Source organism: Rousettus aegyptiacus, unplaced genomic scaffold (assembly GCF_014176215.1).
Source record: "Rousettus aegyptiacus isolate mRouAeg1 unplaced genomic scaffold, mRouAeg1.p scaffold_m13_p_17, whole genome shotgun sequence".
NCBI lineage: Eukaryota > Metazoa > Chordata > Mammalia > Chiroptera > Pteropodidae > Rousettus > Rousettus aegyptiacus.
In genome coordinates this window covers 19,835,684-19,856,919 of record NW_023416292.1, presented here as the reverse complement: position 1 = coordinate 19,856,919, position 21,236 = coordinate 19,835,684, and the positions used below count along the sequence as shown (strand labels likewise).

Sequence of the window (21,236 nt, the reverse complement as noted above, 5' to 3'; positions counted from 1 at the left end):
AATGTGTCGCCTGTAAGGGTTCGTCTGTGCTGCTCGCTCAGCGGGACCAGAGATCGGATGGCCTCTGGGCCACATGCTACCTCTGGCTGTCTTTGGTTTAGCTCTCACAGGACATTTTAGAGAAAATCCGAAGTTTTGGCTTTTTTTTTTTTTTTTTTTTTGAAAACTCGGAAGCTCTGGCTACGTCGGGCGCATGTTCAGTTCACACTTGGTTGGAACTGGAGAGCGTCTGTCCCTTGTGGGTGGGTCGTGTTGGCTACAGTTGCCACTTGAATTTGTGGCTCCCGTATAGGCATCAGGATCGGGCAGTCTTGGAGATTTTTACCTGTGTACAAGGTGGCTTAGAAATCTGGTTATTATCTCCTAGGACAAAAAAGGGAGACAGTGTGATTTTGTTATCCCATTGGAGATCTTCAAAGCATGTTGTTTTTGCAGAGTCTCTTCTCAAGAAAATTGGAATGGTTTGCAATATTTTGTGGAGCATAGGGTTCGAATTCATTAGATTTTTTTTTTCTATCTAGGTATCTGCAAACCCAGAGCATCAAAACAAGGTAGTTCCTTTAATAAAAGCACAGAAGAAAAAAAAACTAATTAATATTATAGTGATACATTTTATTTATCTAGGCAATGCAGTCATAAAAACTTTTTTCTCCCTGTTTGACGGTGGCCAGAAACAAGCTGAGAAGATGGTCTCAGCTTGTCGCCCTGCTGGCGGAGTCTGAGACTTAATTTCCAACTCTGAAATAATGATGTCCAGCTTTCGTCTTTAAAATAAGGCTTGGATCTCCTGGTCTCCTAAGGATGCTAGTATACCACAGGAAAGAATGACTAAGGAATTGTGTTGTGAGGGTATTTGCAGGAAGTTGCTAGGCAAAATGAAGTGCTCCTGTTTTGATCAAAGAAGGTTACATACATAGGGCGATTCTCCAAAGCATTGCATACAGAGTCAACTCACAAGTATATTATTAAATGATTCCTTTATTCGATAAACATTTATTGAGTGCCCGTCATGAACCAGGCAGGTCTATTCTGCTAGAAATTGAATTGAATAAAAGTAAAAATAGAAGCTCCTGTTCTGATGGGCCTTATTTTGGTGATGAAAAATGAAAAGATAGCTTCATTAGTATGTGACAGGTGCTTTTCTGGAAAGTATGCTTATTATGTGGGTTATATTTATTAATTTCCAAGGCACCTGTGCCCCCATGTCCTGCAGAAAATTGAGATTGACCTCTCGCTGAATACTGTTCACAGAAGCCACGAAGTACAATTTTCAAGTTAAGTTTCAGGGGTAGCACCAATTTACTATTTGCATACCTAGTGCTCTCCTAACAAGAAGTGTTTTCTTTCAGCCACCTCAGCCTCTGTGTCTCCACTGAGAGAATGAATGAGCCCCAGGCCATTGGGAAACCGGATAGCAGAAAAATGTCTACAAAGGGTCCTCTCAATGGGCTAGGCCACCCCACACATCTTCGGGTTATGACGTGGAAGATCCAGGTCTTACCCTCAACCCCACGCTGGTGATGGTCGTAAATCTCGCCTCCCTGGGCACAGCACAGCCGCGGTGGGCAAGGTTGGCCGATGAGTTACCAGTACACATCGGACTGACAGCAGGTCATTCACTCATGGAAGGGGCAGGGCCTGCCCTAGGATCTGCATCCCTAGGCTTCCAGTCCAGTTCTTCCCACCAGGTAGCGTAGGTTTTCTCTGTCGAAGTTCGATTTGGTTCTTTTAATATCACGCATGTGTCTCAAACGTATTTAATCCTCCTCTAGCTTCTTCCATGTGTGAAGGACAGTTAAAATAATTGTTTCAGTGTCTTTGTCTAATTCTAACATCTCTGTGTTTTTGTGGTTGGTTTTGATATATTGATCTTTTCCTCATTGTGGGTTTTTGTTTACTTCTCTGCACACTTGTTAGCATTCAGTTGTATGCTGCACTTCGTGAGTCTGACCTTTTTGGGTGCTGGGCATGTTTATGTACCTATAACTAATCATGAGCTTTGTTCAGGACGTAGTTAAGTTACTTGGAAACAGTTTGGCTTTTCCGAGTCTTGCTTTTCAGCTTCGTTAGGCAGAAACCCTGAGAAGTGTTTGGCGAAGGTTATGTGGCTGCCACCAGGGGAGAACTCTGAGCACTGTGCCTAGTACTGCATGGGCCACGCGACTTTCCTCGGGACAGAGGAACTGTTCCCGACTCCGTGTGAAGGTTCCCGAACCTTTGCAGCCCTCTACCGTGCACCTGAGGGACCCTCCGCCTTGCAGACTCCAGTCTCTCCATGTCTCTTCTCTGTGTGTCTTCAGCTCACAGAGTTGACCGGGCTGTTTCGGTTCCAGGGCCTGGATGCTCCCTTGAGGCAGCGAGCTGGCTCAGGCAGGGGGCGCCCATCATTGGTCCCCATCTCTCGGGGGTCCCTGTCCTTTGCTGCCTGCTGTCCGATGTCTTGAAAACCGTTGTTTTGTCTGTTTTGTCTTGCATTTCAGTTGTTTCAAGGGAGAGAGAAAAACCTCGTCTCTAATACTCCATTTTGTTGGAAATGGAAACCAGGGCATATATTTTAATCTCGATAACCTCATTTTCCAGTGAGTGTTTTTTTTCTATTTTTTTTTTTTTCCCATGAGAAAATTTCCTTTTCGTTCTAAGCTGATTGAAGGTAAGGCCGGGGTTTATTGCAGGTGCGTTTCCTCCCAAAGCCCCCCTTCTCTTCGCTGTGCTGGGCTCATGGGGTTGTCCGAGGGGAGCTCAGCCCTGCCTTCAGTGACATGTGTGAGTTTTGTCGAGTCACACACATGCTCTATGCAGTTGCTCCGTCAGGGCCGCTCAATAAATAGGTTGTGGCTGTCTTCTCTTCTTGGTTTCCTGTCCCCTTATTTTCAGCCTGGCTTCCTGTCCCTTTTAATGTGATAACCCCATCCTGTAAAGTTATCTTCCTTTAAAAGTCCCTTTGCACCAAGGGCTGAGTGCAGTGTTCGGCACGCAGAAAAGGCCCTTGCTAAATGACCACTGAGTACATAAATGAAGGAGTGCATGTGGGCATGCGTGCTAGGCTGACAGAGGGTGCGGTCCCCTCCAGGTCCCCTCCCAGCGATCACAGCGGAGGGGCTCCAGCCCCGCAGTCCCTGGACGCCAGTGCATTGCGTGGCTGTCCCCAGTCCGGGATCCGGCCCCAGCAGGACCTCCGGGTCACAGGGAACACCTTTCCCCAATCTGTAACAATATTTCTGAATTTTTAAGCGCCGATGAACTAGTAACTACCAAATGCTTTGAACTGTTGGGGAGAAAAGGTGCTCACTATAGTTATGTAAATAGATGGTGGTAATTGTTTTGTTCCCTCAAATCGTAAACCGAAGTCTGAAATTCTGATTGTACTAGTTTGGGGCTGTAAATATCACCTGTTAGCAAGAAAGTCGTGAAATCCGTAAAGGACGATTTCTTCCTAAGATACCTTCGGCTTAAATAGCCCCTGCTGGCCAGGTGACGAGATGATTCAAGGCCACTTCCTGGCACACTCGGCATTACCAGGATGCCCCAGCACTTCCTTCCTAGGGGGTCCTTTTGCGGCCCGGTGGGCTCTGGAACAAAGAGGAGGGGCCCGAACACGAAGCTGTGCCCCAAACCCTCGCCACCCACCCGTGTGCCTGCACCTTGGGGCACGGCGACATCCCATGCACTGCGCTGTTCTGCAGAACGGTTCCTTTTAGAGGCGGTTGTTAGGGCCCTCGGGAATTCCCTTAAATTTAGCCACTGTTGATGGGGCGTGAGCCTGGTGGCCCGCTTGCTGCCGTCACAGAGGTGCCTTTGGCTCTCTCCTGCGGGGAGGCCTGGCTCCTTACCCGTCAGTCTGAGGAGCGAGCACCGAGAGGTAGCCCCCTCGGGCCTGAGGGAGACCGAGCCCTGAGAGCTTCAGGGCCCTGGATGGGTTTAGGAGCATCCAGAAGGTTCTCTGCTCTTTCGCATCCCTACTCTGTCCACAGACTTGAAGATACTGCGGAGTTTGGAAGTAAGTTCAGATAAATCCAAATGACACAGGTGGTATGACATAGGTGCTTTAATGCATATTTGAATCGCTTATTAAAATTCACACTCGAAAGCGGATGTTTAAGATGTGTTGGTCATAGCTACATGTTTAGTCATTTCGTCCCTGTGAGAGTTATTTGAGACAGATGCTAGTATTTTCTTCCATCTTCCTCAGGTGAAGAAATTGAAAAGGGTTAAAGCATGTACCAAACGAGGCAGACACTGAAATTTCATTAACCTTCGGACTGCTGACTCTAGTTTCATGCTCTTCTCACCTCGTCCCTGTCCTCAGCAGGACTTCTTTACGGGCCAGTGACGTTTGTGTTAGCTCTTGGGTTTACCTGTCAGTAGTAGCATAAGTAGAGGAAAGGCACCGACTTTGGCATCAGATAAGCCTTATTCTAAATCCTGGACCCGTCACTCAAGAGCTTTGTGACTTAGGGCAATCTCCTCACCCTCTCTGACTCTAAATTTCCTCACCTCTGAAGGATAACAGTACCTGCGTTCCAGGCGGCTGTTTTGGATATCCTGAGAGAGAACGCACGTGAACGCCTGTGCGCTGGATGCCATCGGGGTGAGGGGGCGAAGTCACCAGGTGTGCAGTCCTGTGGCCTGGGGAAGGGGAAGGGGGAGAAAGACCACAGTCCCAGACACACACTCAGACACACACTCAGACACACACTCAGACACACACACACACACACACACACACACACACACACACACTCTCTCATCTTTGATTCCTGCTTGTCCTGGCAGTAAAAACTGACCAACAGCAGTGCCGGGAACCCAGATTATCAGGGAGCAGGGGGCGGGTGGTGAATTCAGGGTTCGGGGCTGCCCTGCAGGGGCCCCGTTCCTCCTCAGAGGCGAGGGTCGGGACCATGAGCTGTCCCCGGGAGCACACGCGCCTCTTCCCAGATTGGCGCTTATTTCCAGAGCTCCGCAGGCCTCTCCTGCATCCTGACCGTCTCCTGGGATGTGACCCTAATATTTCGCTCTTCCTCCTGCTCGTTAACGGAACATGACAGCGCAGTTGAATAGGACGGGCCTGCCAGAGAAAAGATTTTCTTTTTTTAATGACTAAAGGAATCATTTAGTCTCAATATGAAAAAGCGATTTCTTAATTTATTTCTCAGGTCTTTTCTTGAGTCACCTTTTTATTGTACGTATCGAGTACAGAGATGAATAAGAAACAGCCCCTGGTCCTCAGGAGCTAACGGAAATGGGATGCATTATGATTATCACAAGTCCCGACAGTGAAAGCCTTCCTCGGGACAGGTCACAAAGTACAGCCGTGGGCGTTCCTGTCTCTGGGTGTTTCCAGCGGGTGCCGGATCTGTGCCGCGAGGAAGACTCCGATTTCTGGCTGGGGTAACGGTCGGGCCCTTTCTCCAAAACAGAATGTTGGCGGAGGAGACATCCTCCTGGGCCTGCCACTTGCTGGCCGTCTGAACCCGGCAAGTCACTCGTCCTGCCCAGGTCTCATTTCTCTTCATAGAACGCAGTCGTTGCGACATCCGGACGTAACGGCGTGTCGAAGGCTCCCCACGAAGCGCGAGGGCTAACGGGAACCGTCCAGGAAAATCATTCCTTCAGCTGTGAAATGTGGAATATCTTACTTTCCCCAAGTGATAATACAAGGTTGTAGCGTAGTAAAAAAGAGCTAAAAAACGCATGCACCTTCAGGAAGTCTTGGATTGCATCTATATGTGGTGGTATCGGCTTGTCTTTCCGTAAAGAAGCCGTGGAAGGATCGACAACAGACAGGTACAGACACTTGCCTAGGGATGGAGATGGGAGTGTGGGATGGGGGCGGGGGCACGGGGTCGAGGAGCACAAGCATGGGAACGAGGTCTTTAAATGAGTTCCCTTTTATTGTCTTAATTTTGAACTATGACTGTATACCTATTTAAAAACATTAAATTAAAAAATAAAATAATGTCCTAGGATGACCTTAATGGTGTGAATTTCAGACGTGTGTCTAGTGGGTTCTGCGGAAAGTCTTGGGGCTCTTCTACCGCCTTGCCTTTGCGTGACCCACCTCTTTTCTGGAATTTTCCTCCTAACTTGCCCCCTTCCAGCACCCTCTCCAGTCCCACCACACCCCACCTTGGGCTAACTTTCTTTCTGTGTCTCTGTCTGTCTGTCTGTCTCTCTCATTCTCTGCCTCTCTCTCTTCCAAAAACATATACATAGTTAAACCCCCATTTTGGGCTTCCTGTTGCCATTGCTGAGCAAGAAGCAGAGACACCCTTTATTCATGGGGTTGACACAAATAAAGGCAAAAACTCACTTTTGCATGATACCGGGGCCAAAGGCAACCCAGGAGCCTTGAAAGAAATTCAGAAGCTGTACCTCCCATTGGATCATGAGCTCTTGGAAGGTAGAGACTGTGTCTTTTTTACCTTCATGCCCCGGTACCTTGCACAGTGCCCGATTCACGGTAGATGCCCCAATAAATGAAAAAACAGGACATATCTCGTCTTCTCTTGAGCCTTTCGGAAATTAGATGATTAAATATACACAGAAGCAGGAAAACGATTAAGAGTATGAAATTCAGGGATAAGTAGACTTGGGTTCAAATTCCTTTTTCGCCACTCATTGTGTGACCTTGGCTAAATCACTTAAGTTCTCTGAGCCTGTCTCATTTGTGAACATGCACAAGCGCGCACGCACACGCACACACACAATCTCTATGGTTAGTAAGACAATCGAATGGTTTAAACGGAGTAAAGGCCTTAACACGATGCTTGACACCTAGTCATTATGCTATCTCATCCAACGTCATCGCTCAACGTGGTGCCTAGCTATCACGTCAAAAATGTGTGCCAGGCCTGGTCCTTGGTGTAGGTCGTAAACCTTCAAAACCTGAAAGACTCTAGCTAAGCAGGAAACTGGGGAAGACAGGCTGGATTAGAAGCCGGTCGGCAGAGGGTACCGGCCCCTCCAATTGAGTTCCTGGCCGGAGCTCAAATCGAAAGGCAAGGGAAGCAAGGTTTTGGAGCCATCGACATCGCGCCCGACATCGATCAAGGCGAAGTGCCGAGCTGGCTGGTGGCTGCGTGCGTGTGATCTTGGCAGCGCAGCCCTGTGGGCCTCAATCTGATTTTCAGCAATAGGCTTTTTTTAAATTTATTTTTTCTTTTTTGGTGAATGGGGTAGAAAGAGGGACATTGGGGGACTGATGAGAGATTATTTAAGGACAGAACCAAATAGACTAATATTCTTAGTGCTTTTTAACTCATTGAGTGCCAGGAGTCTGGGTGAGGCAGAGCATTGGTTTATTCAGCTTTTTTTTTTTTTTTTTTTTTTTATCAGCTGAAAGCCCTGTTGAAAACAAAATGTGTCTGAGTCACAGGGGGTCAAGTGACTGCAGCTTCTGTGTTGAGTCATTGTCTTGCTTCCGTGAATGTCCCAGCAGCTGGGGCTGACTTGTTTACTGGGAGCGAGCCGCAGCTGTCTGCAGGTACCTACTCTTGTGCTCCAGACCCCAGCAGCAGGGTGAGCGGGCTTGGCGTGGGAGCTTGTGCACTCCCGGAAGGTCCTGATGTGTTCCAGACTGCCCAGTGGGATGCGAAGATGCTCTTTCCTTCCATTCAGTATCTTGATGAGCAAGTGTCTTGATTGGGAGCCCAAAGGATCCAGCAAGAGCGAGAAGCTGTGAACAGAACAAGAAGAGATGGTGTGGGGCCCCTGGAAAACCAGGAACAAGGAGGGCGTGGTTCCTGGACTGGGAGGGAGTAGCAATGTGGAGAGGGTCACCTGCGAGGAGCTGCGGCCATCGCTAAGGGTCACAGAGCACTTACAGTTAACCAGCAAGAAGGGAGCTGGGGGAGTACGTGCCCGCCCTCACTCCCCTTCCACCTCCCTTCTTAGATCCTTCCACTGGCCAAACGTAGCTGGAGGCCAGAGGGCAAGGGGGCTGTTGATGCCGGCCATAGAGGTCACCTCCTGGGGAAGATGACAGGCTGGAGGGGAGGGGAGAGTGGACTTGGGAACACACGGAAAACATCTAGCACAACTCACCAGCTAGACAAGTTAGTTTCCTCTCTTGTTCTCAGTTTCGTTCATCAGTAAAATGGGTACATCACTCTATGGAAATTGTCAGGAGAATGGAACAAGATAATGCAGGCGAAGGGTTTTGAATAGCCTTGGAGACCATTGTGAATGTTGAGTAGGAAGTTGTTGAACTTCTCAAGGACAAGGGAACAACAACGTCACAGTGAATAAAGTAAATTCTTCACTTCCCAATTGGTTCTCCAGCACTTGAGACTCTACTAAGTGGATAGCCCATATCTGATGCTGGGGACGAGGATGGGACCAAGAACAGGTGGGCTATAAAAAGGTGATGACAAGCACGAAAGAGCCACTGCTTCCCCCAAAGCTGGTGATACAGTTAGAAAGAAGGATATAAAGGTGTGTGTGTGTTTCTATATCTAGAGATAAAATGTATAGAAAGATATGAAGATATCTATGTGAACATACACGCACACATGCACACACACGAAGTAATGCGTCACGCATGCAAAATAAAGCAGTGCAGATAGAGATGATTGGAGTTAAAACGGAACCATCGGAAAGGCATTCCGAAGAACTGGGTCCAGAGGTGCCGGCTTACTGACCCGTGGAGGTTGTTTTGTCAGTCGCTGAGGCTTAGAGATAGACCTTTTCAAAAATATTTCAAAAAGAGGTTGAAATATTTGAGTTCCTTCTGGTTATATTTTCGTTTCTTCTTATCTCCAGTGCCAGGCATGGCATTCTGAAAGTCCTCAAGAAATGTTTGTTAAATGAATCAGTAAAAAGAGATGTGATATTTGCTCCCTTATTAGGCAAGAGAATACACATGATAACAGTGCCTACTTTCGGCAGTGGTTTCTGTGAGAATTCTCCCAAAGGTGTTTGAAATGCCAGTGCATGCGAAACAGGAGCCGGGGTTGTGAGTGAGCTTAGCGTGTGCTTTTGATAAGTGATTTGCATAAGATCAGTGTGTGCTTAGACTGCAATCTTAGAAATTTCCAGACAGAAAATGATGCTCTCTAGAAGATGTTTACTTTATTAAGAGCCTTTGACATGCCAGACACGCTTCTCCCATCTCTCGCTTCTGGGGCTCAGTAAAAAGAGATGAGTAGCGATGGTTACAGTCTCCCCAAATAGTTGTCAGGTTTTTGCAAAGCTTAAAAACAGTTTTGCATTCAAGTTCTTGTTGCATAAACGTTAATAGTCAAGGACTCAGGATATAGTCAAGAAAGGGACAGTTAAACGAAAGTTGTCCAGACTTCTTTGGACCAGTATCAGTGGCAATGACGCTGGTGTGGGATCGCTCAGAAATACAGCGATGAATGCGGAAATCACTGGCTCCAAGCCCATGGGGCGCAGCCCTGAGGGCAGGACCTGAAGCAGAGCCCAGGTGCGTTAGGCTTTGAGGTGCGTCTATAGCTGTAGCTCCCGAAACAAGCTGAACATGCGATCAGCTCCAAGCAGAAGAAGAAAAGGAACATTGCCCACCTGCAAGCGCCAGGCCACAGAGGATGTTTGTCTCAGCCCTGCCCTCCCCCAGGCTCAGGGCTTCCAATGACCGAAGAACAACCATGTCGTACCCCACCTTAAAACACAAGACTGCCAAGGTCAAGGGCTGCTGATGATCGAGTATGCCCAGGTAGGCCCTTCCCGTTGAATTTCCTTTCCATATTTTTTTATAGAGGTAAAATTCACATAACACAGAATTACCCATTTAAAGTGTATGAGTCATTTAGTATATTCACAATTTCGTGTAGCCATTGCCACTGTCTAATTCCAAGACGTTTTCATCATCTCAGAAGGACAACCCATACCCATGAAGCAGTCCCTGGTAAATACTGGGTTTTGTATCTATGGATTTATCTAGTCTGGATATGTCATATAATTAGAATGATACAATATATGGTCTTTTATGTCTGGCTTTTTTTAAACTTAGTATAATGTTTATGAGAGTCATCCGTGCTGTGGTATGTACCAGTACTTGAGTCCTTTTCATGGTTAAATAATATTCCATTGTGTGGATATACCACATTCATTTATCCATTCATCAGTTGATGGACATTTGGGTTATTTCCACCTTTTGGCTATTAAAAATAATGCTGCTATGAATTTTGTGCACAAAGTGTTTTTTTTTTGAATGCCTGTTTTCAGTTTTGGAGTTATACACCTAGGAGCGGAATTGCTTGCTCGGTCATATGGCGATTCTATGTTTAACTTACTGAGGAACTGCCAAACTGTTTTGCAGAGCGGCAGTGCCATTTTATATTCTCACCAGCAAATTATAAGTGGTCCATTTTTTTCTACATCTTCGCTAACCTTTATTTCCCATTTAAAAAACTTTAGCTGTCCTGGTGCGTGTGCCGTGGTACCTCATGGTGCGTTTGGTTTGCATTTCCTTGGTGACTGATGATGCTGAGCATCTTTACATTCCCTGTTGCATTCCAACTCAACAGAAATTTTTCTAATGCTTTACCATTTTGCCCTTGAGTGGCTCTATGGTATGATTTCAGTGATAAATTCTCTCATATAGATTTTTTTTAAACCTCTGACACAAGGAGTAAGCTACTATTTGCAAACAAAGCCTAAAAACACTCCTGATGGATGGTGCGGATGTGGAAATTGATAAAGAACTTTTTCAGAAACAGTATTTATTAGAACTATACTACTAATGGAACACTAGTTTTTGTTTTTTTTTTTTTTGCTCTGAAGTTTTATTTTAAAATCTGCCCTAGAAAAACAAATGAGACAAATAACAAATCCCCTACTTCATGGGCTCAAATATTTCCTAGAGTGGAGCAAGCAAAACTCATGAGTCTCAATCCTGTCTTCGTTGCTGAGTGACCTTGGACCTTTGGCAGGACCTCTGACGTCTTCTGTGTCAATAAGATGTCCCTTTGTGCTGCGTTTCCCATTGGTTCCAGGATGGGGGATGATGATGATGAATTCCTACAAGTGTTGGCAGGTCTTTTGGGAAACTCCAAGAAGAAACGAACCCAAAGTGAACTCATTATGTGAGGTCGTGAGGCTCTTTGGTGTAAGCTATCCAGTTTGATATACCTGGCTTGGACTGGATTTTGTCTTTCTTAGGGCCATTACCTCTTTTTATGTCAACTTCTTAAGGAAAATGGGCAGGGTAATGAGTGTCCAATTAGAGAAAGAGAGAACCGAATGTCCCTAGAATAATTTCATATCACAGTTGGGTTTATTGTTTACAAAAATAGATCTGCATTAAAACAGAAATGTGGAAAATGATACGAAAATAGAAATCATATTGTGTACTACCTTTTTTTGATAAGTAGGTTAGCTCTCTAGAATTTTTAAGTTTAGAAGAGAGAAGAAACTAAATAATACAGCATCAGGGTCTTCAGCTGACCTGGTACTGGTTAGGTGCGGGGTCATGTCTGCGATCAGACACGATTAGGTTTTTCTTGCTAGTAGTCTTTTCTTACTGCTAGAACTCAACCTCCTATCCTTAATGCTTAACGTTTCCTCCAGAAATTGGTGATATTCTGAAAGGGTTTTACTTGAGAGCTGAGACTGAAACTTTTATACAATAAAAAAATTTTAGTCCAACTCTTAAGAATAACAATACTCTTCTCATCCTGTCAACAATACTCGGCTTTCCCTGAGTTAATCGCCTGGTTAGTAGTGTCCTAGCTGGAGGTCCCTTGTAGGCAGAGTGGTGCCTGCCTGAACGGAAATGGTCGGCACAGCTGTTTTTCCTGGAGGCAAAGGTGTGTTAAAATGATCGTCCTGGTAGGGACAGAGGACAGCTAAGGAGAGTTCATGGTCTCTGGGTAGAAGATCACGAGAAAGTGCCCCAAATCTGTCGTCTCCTCTACACTATTTTCCGCCTCTTGTTAGCAAAAGATAATGGTTAAATATTTTGCCAGAGAAATAAATTAGGTAAATAAATAGTCATTGGACGAGTCTGCTTCAGATGCTTACGTGGTGTTTCTCTGTGGGTGAGTTACAAGTTCTTCTTGGTTATTGTCTTTAACAGAACTAGAGATTCCTTCGTTTTCCTTTCTCTGTAGTTTCCTGCCTCCATGTTTTCCTGGGTGGATCTGGCCATTCTTCTGTGAGTCCTCAGGTGCAAGCTGCAGTTGCACTGATTCGGAGTTGTCGGAAACTGGTCTTCGGTATTCTGAGATAGTCACCATCATAGGAATGGGTAATGGGGGTCAACTATATGGTGACAGAAGGAGATTTGACTTCGGGTGGTGAACACGCAATGCAATATACAGGTGACGTATTATTGAATGGTATATTTGAAGCCTATGTAATTCTATTAACCGGCGTCACCTCAATACATTAAAAAAAAATTAAAATGAATGAGGATACATAGATCAAAGAACAAAGAGGACTGTGTTGAAAGCATCAACAGGAAATTGAAATCACTAAGAATCAAGACAAGTATGTTTTTAGAGAGAGCGGCTGGCTATGAGTCATAAACTAAAGTCTTCGAAACATGAAGGGAAATGGCTGGGAGATTGGTAGATGTCAACAGCAAAGAGAGGCAGGGGCGATAGTAGTCTGATGCTATAGCTGGAAAGCAGGAAAATTTTAGGGAAAGAGAGAGGGAGAATGGTTTAGAAGTAGCAGTGAGGAATCTAGAATACACTTACCCTATTTTCAGGCCTAAGAATTTAAGAGGCATGAGAGAGACCGCAGCCAGCACTTGAGGCTACTTCAGTAGAAACGGTGTCCTCAGGCAAGAACCGGATTTCTGTGAGTAACTTTGGAGAAAAGTTGAGCACGGAAGAGAACTTACTGCTAAGAGACTATGGGGTACAGTGGAGGGGTTTCAGGAGTTTGGGGGATGGAAACAAGCAACAACCAACAGAGCCTTCTGGAAATAATGGCGGCCCCTATGTAAGGCACAGATGATCAGTGCTGGTGTAGGAAGAGTCTTTCCATGCCTGCTCTGACCGACCATCGTCCGTGAACTGGGACTTCGCCTGCAGCAGGTGGCGTGCCCCAGTTCTCTGCTGTCTAGGACAGATCTGGCTCCCAGAACGGAGGGCAGAAGCAGGTGACAATGGAGCCCTCAGCCTGCATTGCAAGAATTGACATAACCGTCAGTCAACTCTCTGACCGATTGCCCTAAAAGAGACGGCTCTGCTTTGCTCTTGGTTTGGATGGAGACATCTGGGAGGGACAGAAGAGTCTTTGAGGAGCCTGTCTCGTTGCATGAAGGCTGTGGCACTGGGAAATATGTCTGTCTCACGGCTGCGTCTGGTCCCCTGGGACTGTGAGAGAAATGGTCAGTGGCTGGAGGGTCAATAGCAGCCGAGTCCATCTGTAACCAGCCACTGATGAAAACTGATCTTAAAAAGAAAAAAAAAGGAAAAGGAGTTTGTATTAGGATAGGTGATAAATGGCTTATCCGAAACACGTACACGCTCATTCACAGAAGACGTAATTGTTTCCTTGCTGCTGTTATGGCCTTTTTGGTGGAGCTGTCATTTTGCAGATGCCAGTGGCCTGAAGGGGACTCTCAGTGCGTGCATGTGTGTGTGTGTGTGCGCGCGTGTGTAAATCCTGTTCCGCAGCAGGGTGTAAGTAGAGCATGCCCTAATGGAATCACAGGCGTTGTATTGCTGGAGCTGGAACTCAGTCTTCGCAGCTGAATTTTTATTTTTCAGAACATATTTCTTTAGCAATAAAATGTCTTCTGGCCATTTTCACCAATTAAAAAAAAAATTGCACACGAAGGGGATGGTGCCAAGCCGGCCTGTTACCTTCTGTGCGAATTTTCTCTTTTCGATCTCTCAATACATATCTGTAAACATTTATATTCCTAAAATAAGTTATGTGCGGATGGAAGGAAAACAGAAGAAAATAACTTCCCCAAGCTCTTCTAGGAGCAGGCTCTGAAGGCAGCAGAGGGAAGCGCGGAGACCGTGTCATGGGACAGTGATGATGTGTGTCAGAAACAGTGGGGCGGTGGGCAGACCGAGGGGCTGCAGTCTTGACCTCTCCCCAGGTCAGTTGTGAGGTCTCAAGGAGTTCACTTCTCACGATGAGTTGCTCTCTGGCTGACTTGGTAAAGGGCTGGCTCTTAGATCTGCAAATATTTTTCCAAGGCAGACGAGGATGCTAACCACAAGGAGGGGCAGCGGGCAGAGGGGGTCAGGGTTGCGTGGGAGTTCTGCCTGACCAGTTACCGGGGCAACTCTAAAGAAGATGTCTCTGCAGGGAGTGGCTGTTTTTGGAGGCCTTTGGCCCCAGAGATTCTGGGTTCCTTCGCACAATTTTCCCCGAGAATCTGGAGATTATACCGGTATCATTGGCGACTTTGATCCTATTTTAAGCTCTTTTCATTTTTTTTTTTTTTAAAACGCCTACAGCACCTGGTCTCCCTAAGGAGTCTCCCATCCCTAAGCAGGCCCAACCGCGCTTAGCTTCCGAGATCAGACGGGATCGGATGCGTTCAGGGTGGCGTGGCCGTTAGGCTCTTTTCAGCTGTACATGGAGAACAACAAATGTTATAAAGGAGTTCAGCCTAACTGTGATTTCTCCATCACAGTCCTTCTCAGGCCATTTTTGCCTCTTCTTAACTTGCTGCTTCCTGGACCTTGTTCTGTGTTAGCAGAAACTCACCATGCTGCCCATCACCTTGTCATGCTTGATCCCTAACCCTTCTCTCTTAATACCTTATGCTTGCCTGTTGGCATTTTCTCCTCTGCCCGTGTGTGGCTTTAGCTATGCTTCCACGAGGCTACTGGTGAGTTTCCATCTGTCGGATCTCAAATTAACAGAAGCGATGGGGGTAGGAGACTGGAATGGTTCTTCCAGAGTTATTTTGCTTCCTGATGGCAGCTGATGAAAAATCTGGGCAATAAAACCACCCCTGTAGGCTAAGGGAGAGAAACCCTGAGAGAGATAAATGTCAACTACAATGGCGACATATCGAGTGTCCGTATGTCCATATTGAATGTCTACTGGGTTTAGCAGAACGCAAAACATGCCTGCAGACCAGCTGATGTGCAGTGAGATCTAAAATCCACCCATGAGGTTAACCCTTGGAGAAAGACCCGAAGGACTTGAATAAGTCCTAAACTGCGCCCACAGCAGCAACGTCATTCACCCCGTGACAATAGACGCGACAAATGCTTAAATGTTTCAGTTCAGTTCTGTTCCATGAATATTTATTGAGCACCAAGCTGGGGTCCATAGGAAATATGTAAAATGTGACTCTGCAGTAATGTGACTGAATTTTAAAAAACACAAACTCCTGAATTAATATATTCAAGTATGTGCTCCTCTTTGAGAAGATAAATATTTTTCCAGGGATGTTTTCACTACTCTGAAATTTTCTGACTCCTCTCTTAGAGCTTACCTTCAGCCTATAGCATGTTTTAAAAATATATGTATATAATATGTGTATATATATATGTGTGTGTGTATATAATCTATGTATTATATAGATTTAATTTTTAGGATTAGCTCAAAGTTATTTGGTGCTAAGTTCCATGAGACGAGTAGGATAGGGACATGGATAAGATTCTCTTCATCTAAAAATCAATACTGAGTTTTGGGTTAGATGCATTGATTTCAAAGGAGGATTTGCACTGATATTGTGTGAAATGCAGTGTTATCGCAATTAGTCAGTTGCTTCTCCAAATGACCCTGAAGGAAAATTCTCATTTAGGTGTAAGAGTGCCCATATGTTTACAAAAATTTTCTAAGTTCTTAGGTAATGAGCAACGCCTAAAAGAGGATGCTAACCTTTAGAAATCTTCTGCCTTGCTAGAGAGGTGGTGTGGATGCCGAAACAGGGCTGAGATGATCGTGTGACACAGGAAGTTGGGGTGGCAAACCAGGCTCTTCTTTTCAGCTTTACACCCATCCTCAAAGGTGTAGGGTGTCTGATGGTCAGAATTTCCCCTCTGCCTTTTCCTTTCAAGTTTTCTCTTGCTATTCGTTTTATCCATAATAACTTATGAGAAAACCGTAATGAGTGCATCTGTGTTTGTTAGATTTCTCTTGGTTCCCTGATATTGTGGGACTAATTCTGGCAATGGGAAGTAAAGGGGGAAAGCGATTAGGGAAGTTCAGGATGGTTTCTTGAAAGAGGTGGGTGGGACTGATCTGGACTAACTTCTGGATCATAGAGATGACGCGCATTGCTTCAGTGCACGTGAAATTCTAATTTATATAATGATTAGAGGTCCTCTGTCTGATGCATGGTAGCCTTGTCTCATACATTCTCATGCTGGGGCTAGTGCTCCTGAATCTTTCATGTTCCTCAGAGCACAGAGCAAAGTGCAGGGCCCATGTCCTCAGTCACCTCTTCTTTGAAATTGTTCATGGCCTCCTCCGGACAGCACTGTTATTCTCTGAGTTCCATCTCCTGGTCCTTTCAACAAACCTTGTGTCTTAGTCTGCTCAGACTGCCATAACAAAATACCATAGGCTGGGTGGCTTACCTGAAATTTATTTGTGTCTCTGTGAGCAGGCACAGGACCTGACGCAAGACGTCTCGGTTTGCTAAATTTACCCGAATGGGTGCAAGGTACATGGTTATTGATGACCCTAGAGAAGGGCATAGACTAGGGAAAGAAATGACATGAGGGAGTGGCAAAGGACAGAATGAGCTTGGTAGATTGGAGAGGAAGAGTGGTGAGTGGGGTCAGCACGACGTACTCGTTAAGGTGAATAATTCGCTGGGGTCAGACTACGCAGAGCAGGAAATGGACGTCGATCTGAGAATTTAAACTCCAACTGGCCGCCACCCCCAAGAAGAGCCGGCTTCCGGAGCAGGGCATGAGAACGTGAAATTTCCTTTGGGGAAGTGCACTCTGGAGGTGGCGGCGGAGGTGCTGCTGCTGCTGCTGCTGCTGGTGACAGTGCTGAGTTGTTATCGGTGGTCGTGCTTTTCCCTGGACTTTGGAGAAAGTGGAGCTGCTGAAAGGCAACAGTGCCACCAGCCGCTGCTGATTTCGTGCTTTGCCCTGACCGAGGCTGTGACTTCGCCTCCGAGGCTTGGCAGCAGAAGACAGAGGTGGTGGCATCTGGCCGCAGCTGGGAGGCAGTGCGCGCGCTCCGCTGTGCGCGCCGGGAGCCGGATGTCTGGCTGGGCACCCGGGGGCGGGGCAGCGGCCGGGCGGGGCGGTGCTGGGGCAGGCCACGCCCCCGGCGCCTGCGCAGGCGCACTGCGGGCAGTTAGCTGTCAGGAGCCGAGCCGCAGCGGGTGGCGGGATCCGACGTCGGCGCTACACCCGGCTGACTGGACCCGGCTGACTGGACCCCGCTGACTGAACGCGGCGCGGCGGCAGCGGCGGCAGCGGCGGCGCAGCCCGGCTCCCCGCCCGGCCGCGGAGGCGAGCAGGGGCCAGCGGGCGGCCGGCCGGCATGGGGAACCGGGAGATGGAGGAGCTCATCCCTCTGGTGAACCGTCTGCAGGACGCCTTCTCGGCGCTGGGGCAGAGCTGCCTGCTGGAGCTGCCGCAGATCGCCGTGGTGGGCGGCCAGAGCGCCGGCAAGAGCTCGGTGCTCGAGAACTTCGTGGGCAGGTGAGCGCGCGGGGCCGTTGGAGCCGCGGGGGGCCCGGGGGCTGCGGCGGGCCGGGGTCCGGGCCCGGGGCCGGGCGGCGGCGTCCTCCTTCGTCCCCCGCTCCCCGCCCGGTGGCCCTCCTGTCTGCCTTCCATCCTGCGATACAAAGCCATTTCCTCCGCGTCCTCCCGCCGGGGCGTCTGGGGAGGGGTCCGCCCCGGGACCGACTTCCCGCGGCGGCGGCGCGCGCCAGCTCGGGCCGCCAGATGCGCGGCGCGGGCGCTTCCCAGAACCGCGTCCTCTGCTCGCGTCGCCCTTTCCCGGCCGCCTCCCGCGGCTCTCGGCCGGGGTCACCCTCCCCGCCCCCGCCCCGCTGCGAGGCGCTTCGCGGCTCGCCCGGGTGCCCGGCTCCGCTCAGCTGTCTCCTGGTCGAGACCGACGTCGCCTGCCCCTAGCAGGCGAGACGGTGCGAGCAGAAAGACCTCGGTCGTTATGAGGAGGCTTTCTCCAGCCGCGCTTGCCCGCCGTTCTCCCCGGGACCCGGGAATAAAAGGTGGCGCGTCCGCGGACGCGCCGACTCACGCTCCAGGCATCAGTCAGGCGCCCCGAGGTCCGGACTCCCAGCCGGGTGGACGTGGGCTCGGGCTGCCCAGGTGCCGTGTCATTCCTCCGTCATCTCGGGATTGACCAGCATCTTTCTCGCACTCTCTCTGCGACCCCTCCCCCAGCGTCTTCTAGCGTTCCCTAAGCTATTTGTCCTGCGGGTCTTCAAGGTAACGCGCGCTGAATCTAAATGATAGCTGGGGGGTTCTTCACGGCTCATAACATAGAAAAAGATGAAGAATTGGGACTCGGCATTTCTCCCGCTGAGCAATTCATGAGGGATTAAGTTACCTTAACGGCCTTGCCCGAGGAGGGCAGGCATTTGCTAAGAAAAGCCCATTCGAATGCCAGTATGAAAGCTCGAATCTGTTCCCAGGTGGAGTGTACAGCAGCTCCGAGCGTGGGCTGGAGGGGGCACAATCCACAGATTGTACTTTACTCCTTTTATTTGGCTGATGAGTGATTTGGGATTCAAAAGGTTCCAGTCCCTTTTCTCACAAAGTACATTTTCTTTTCTCTCAGATGATGTTCTATCTCTCAAATGGTACTCTTCATTCCCCGCCCCCCCCCCGTACGAATTAGAAAGCTGAGAAACCTAATAAAAAAAATTAAATTGCTGACAGTTAGCTGGTATTTTGGAGTAAGTCACTTAATCACTTTGCTTGGTTTTCTCATTTATTTTGAGCGATGAGAAAAGTGATGGCAAAGCATTTTGCCTACGTCATCGTGGACATGGTGAAGCGACGGAGGGACATGTGATTTCAGACATGAACACACAACAGTCACATACTTAAGGGTTTTACTTTTTTTAATTTATTGCTAATGAAATTCACTAAATTTAAAGTGGTAGCTATAGGAAAAATCAGGTTTGATGACAATATATTTGGGTTTTCCAACTCCAGGGCATTTAACATGACTTAATAGTCATTTAACTACTTTCGGTTTTTAAACAAATGCTTAAAGATTAAAATTGTAAGTAATTCAAATGCAATTACGATATTTTTATGCATCTTTCATGTGTTTAGTTGGATGAGCCTGTATTATAAATGCATTGTTTGTGACGGAAGCTTTTGAACCTAATGTCAGTTTTATGCACATATCTCAATTCTATTCTTTAGGTTTTCAAATCCTAACACACTTCTTAATGCTATAATAAAATTGTACCCATTTCCCCTCACTAGCTATATTCTTTTGAAATGAGAATTTTAAAAAAGAGATATGGAAGAGTAAAATATTTTGGTTCGAACATTTTTCATGATAGAATGAAAAATAGGGCCATTATATGTGTTATACAACTCAGAGCATTTACTGGAATACATTTGTAATTTGTTATACTTTTAAAAGTTTTTACCAATAATTACTGTTAGAATGTCAGATCAAAGGAAAGGATAAACATAGAGGAAAAACTCATTTAATAAATATATAAAGGCTTTGAGTTGGGGGGGTATGTGTAAAAAATACATATATAAAGGCTTTATTATCTGTAGAGATGGCACCTGCCTAGCAGAGCCAATATATTAGGAGAAAATTTAATTATAAAGGTCATTTGATTTTAATAAAGATTTTGGTCATTGAATTATTGAGGAATCTAATTTCTAATTATAAACCAACCTTAGGGAAAAAAGGAGTTCTTTCTTTTAATAGGAGATTCGTCTTTGGCAGAGAAAACTACTTGTATTCCACTGTCACCTTTTATATTTTTATTATCTAGAAATTTCACAGTAAAGATAAAGTCCTTTTAGGATGGAGCTTTCCCCTTTTATAGGTTTTTAAGCCTGACCTATGCACGACTATTGAATGTGTTGTGTTGTGTTGTGTTCAAATCTGAGACCCACGGAGCCAATTGAGATTAATTATGAGCCTTTATTAGCCGGCCGGTGACTGATTCTCCCCGCTAGAGAATCAGACCCAAGCTTTCAGAGGAGGTAGCTTATAAAGCCTAAAATCACATCAAACAAGCAAGCAGGTTTACAGAAGCAGAAGTTAGCTATTAGTATAGCTTTGCACAGGACATTTCCTTTAACTACACCCTAGTTATACATTAAGCAGATTATAGAAGCAGAAGTTGGCTGTTACAGTCTGGTGCAAAAATGTTGTTTTGGGGGGACTCTTAAATCTTATAGCAAACAGGCCCTGGTAGCCAGTTCTGTTATCTGCATCCTGGCAGTGATGTTTGCTTTTTTTTTTTTTCTTTCTTGGGAGCTGGCGCTTGAAGATGTTGCTACTCCCTATCTTGCCTAGTGACTAATTTACTGGAGAATTGTTCACTTCTACGAATGTAGTCATAAAACAAAGGGTCTTCGCTTGTGTAAATTAATGGTGTTTGCTCATCATTTATGCTCGTTCCCTTCAAAATAATGCTGCATTTCTCCCCAGTATTTGACAATCCATGTTTAGTGGACTAACCATATCTTCTCTCAGATAGTTTGCTTATATTGATATTTTTTTGGACATCACTGAATGAATTTAGATGCGAATATGTTTACTTCATTTAGCTGTAGCTACGAAATCCAGTTTTGGGGTGACAAGTTTGAGGTCGTTGTGAATAAAATGAGTCATGAATGAACTACTTGTTTGTGATTTTCTTGCTGAAGTGACAAACTTACATATTAATGTGATACAGGTGAGTGACCAGATTGTTCTTTTGGTGGTTCAGATGAGATGTATACTGGCAGAGAGAGGCAGCTTAAGGTCTAATGAATGGAAGCCGAGACTCATGGTCTGAAATAGGGGTTCACTAGCTGGCTTAGGGTCTGCCCATTGGTCTGATTCCTGTATGGAAGATTTGTATTTATGCAACTACTTTCGCATCCAGTTTTGTTTTTTACAGTGCAGTGAGATGATGACGATGATGATGATGGTTAACATTAATTGCGCACTCGCTAAGCATCAGATCCTATTCTAGGTGCTTTTATATGGCTAATCTCATTTCATCCTCATGAAACCCCAAAGAAGAAGGTACTCTTATGAGTTCCATTTTGCAGAAGAGAAAATTGAGGTTTAGAGAGGTTGAGAAACATGCCAAAGGCTAATAGAACATAAAAACAGTGGTGCTAGGATTCAACCTGAGGCGTCTGGGCTCTGTACCGAAACTCAAA

The 21,236-nt window shown here is 46.5% G+C and overlaps 1 protein-coding gene across 11 annotated transcripts in view; it reads left to right on the top strand.

The window, feature by feature from the left end:
• Positions 1-17,241: 17,241 nt before the first annotated feature.
• The window catches only part of DNM3 (dynamin 3), a 354,287-nt gene continuing 350,292 nt past the window's right edge, over positions 17,242-21,236 (top strand). For 7 of the 11 annotated variants that reach the window (XM_036234646.1, XM_036234642.1, XM_036234648.1 and 4 more), the window contains exon 1: positions 17,395-17,555. In XM_036234646.1, coding sequence (XP_036090539.1) covers positions 17,395-17,555 — 161 coding nt within the window. Of the gene's footprint in view, positions 17,556-21,236 lie in introns of all 11 variants that reach the window. The other 4 variants (XM_036234645.1, XM_036234647.1, XM_036234652.1 and 1 more) reach the window with 2 other exon arrangements.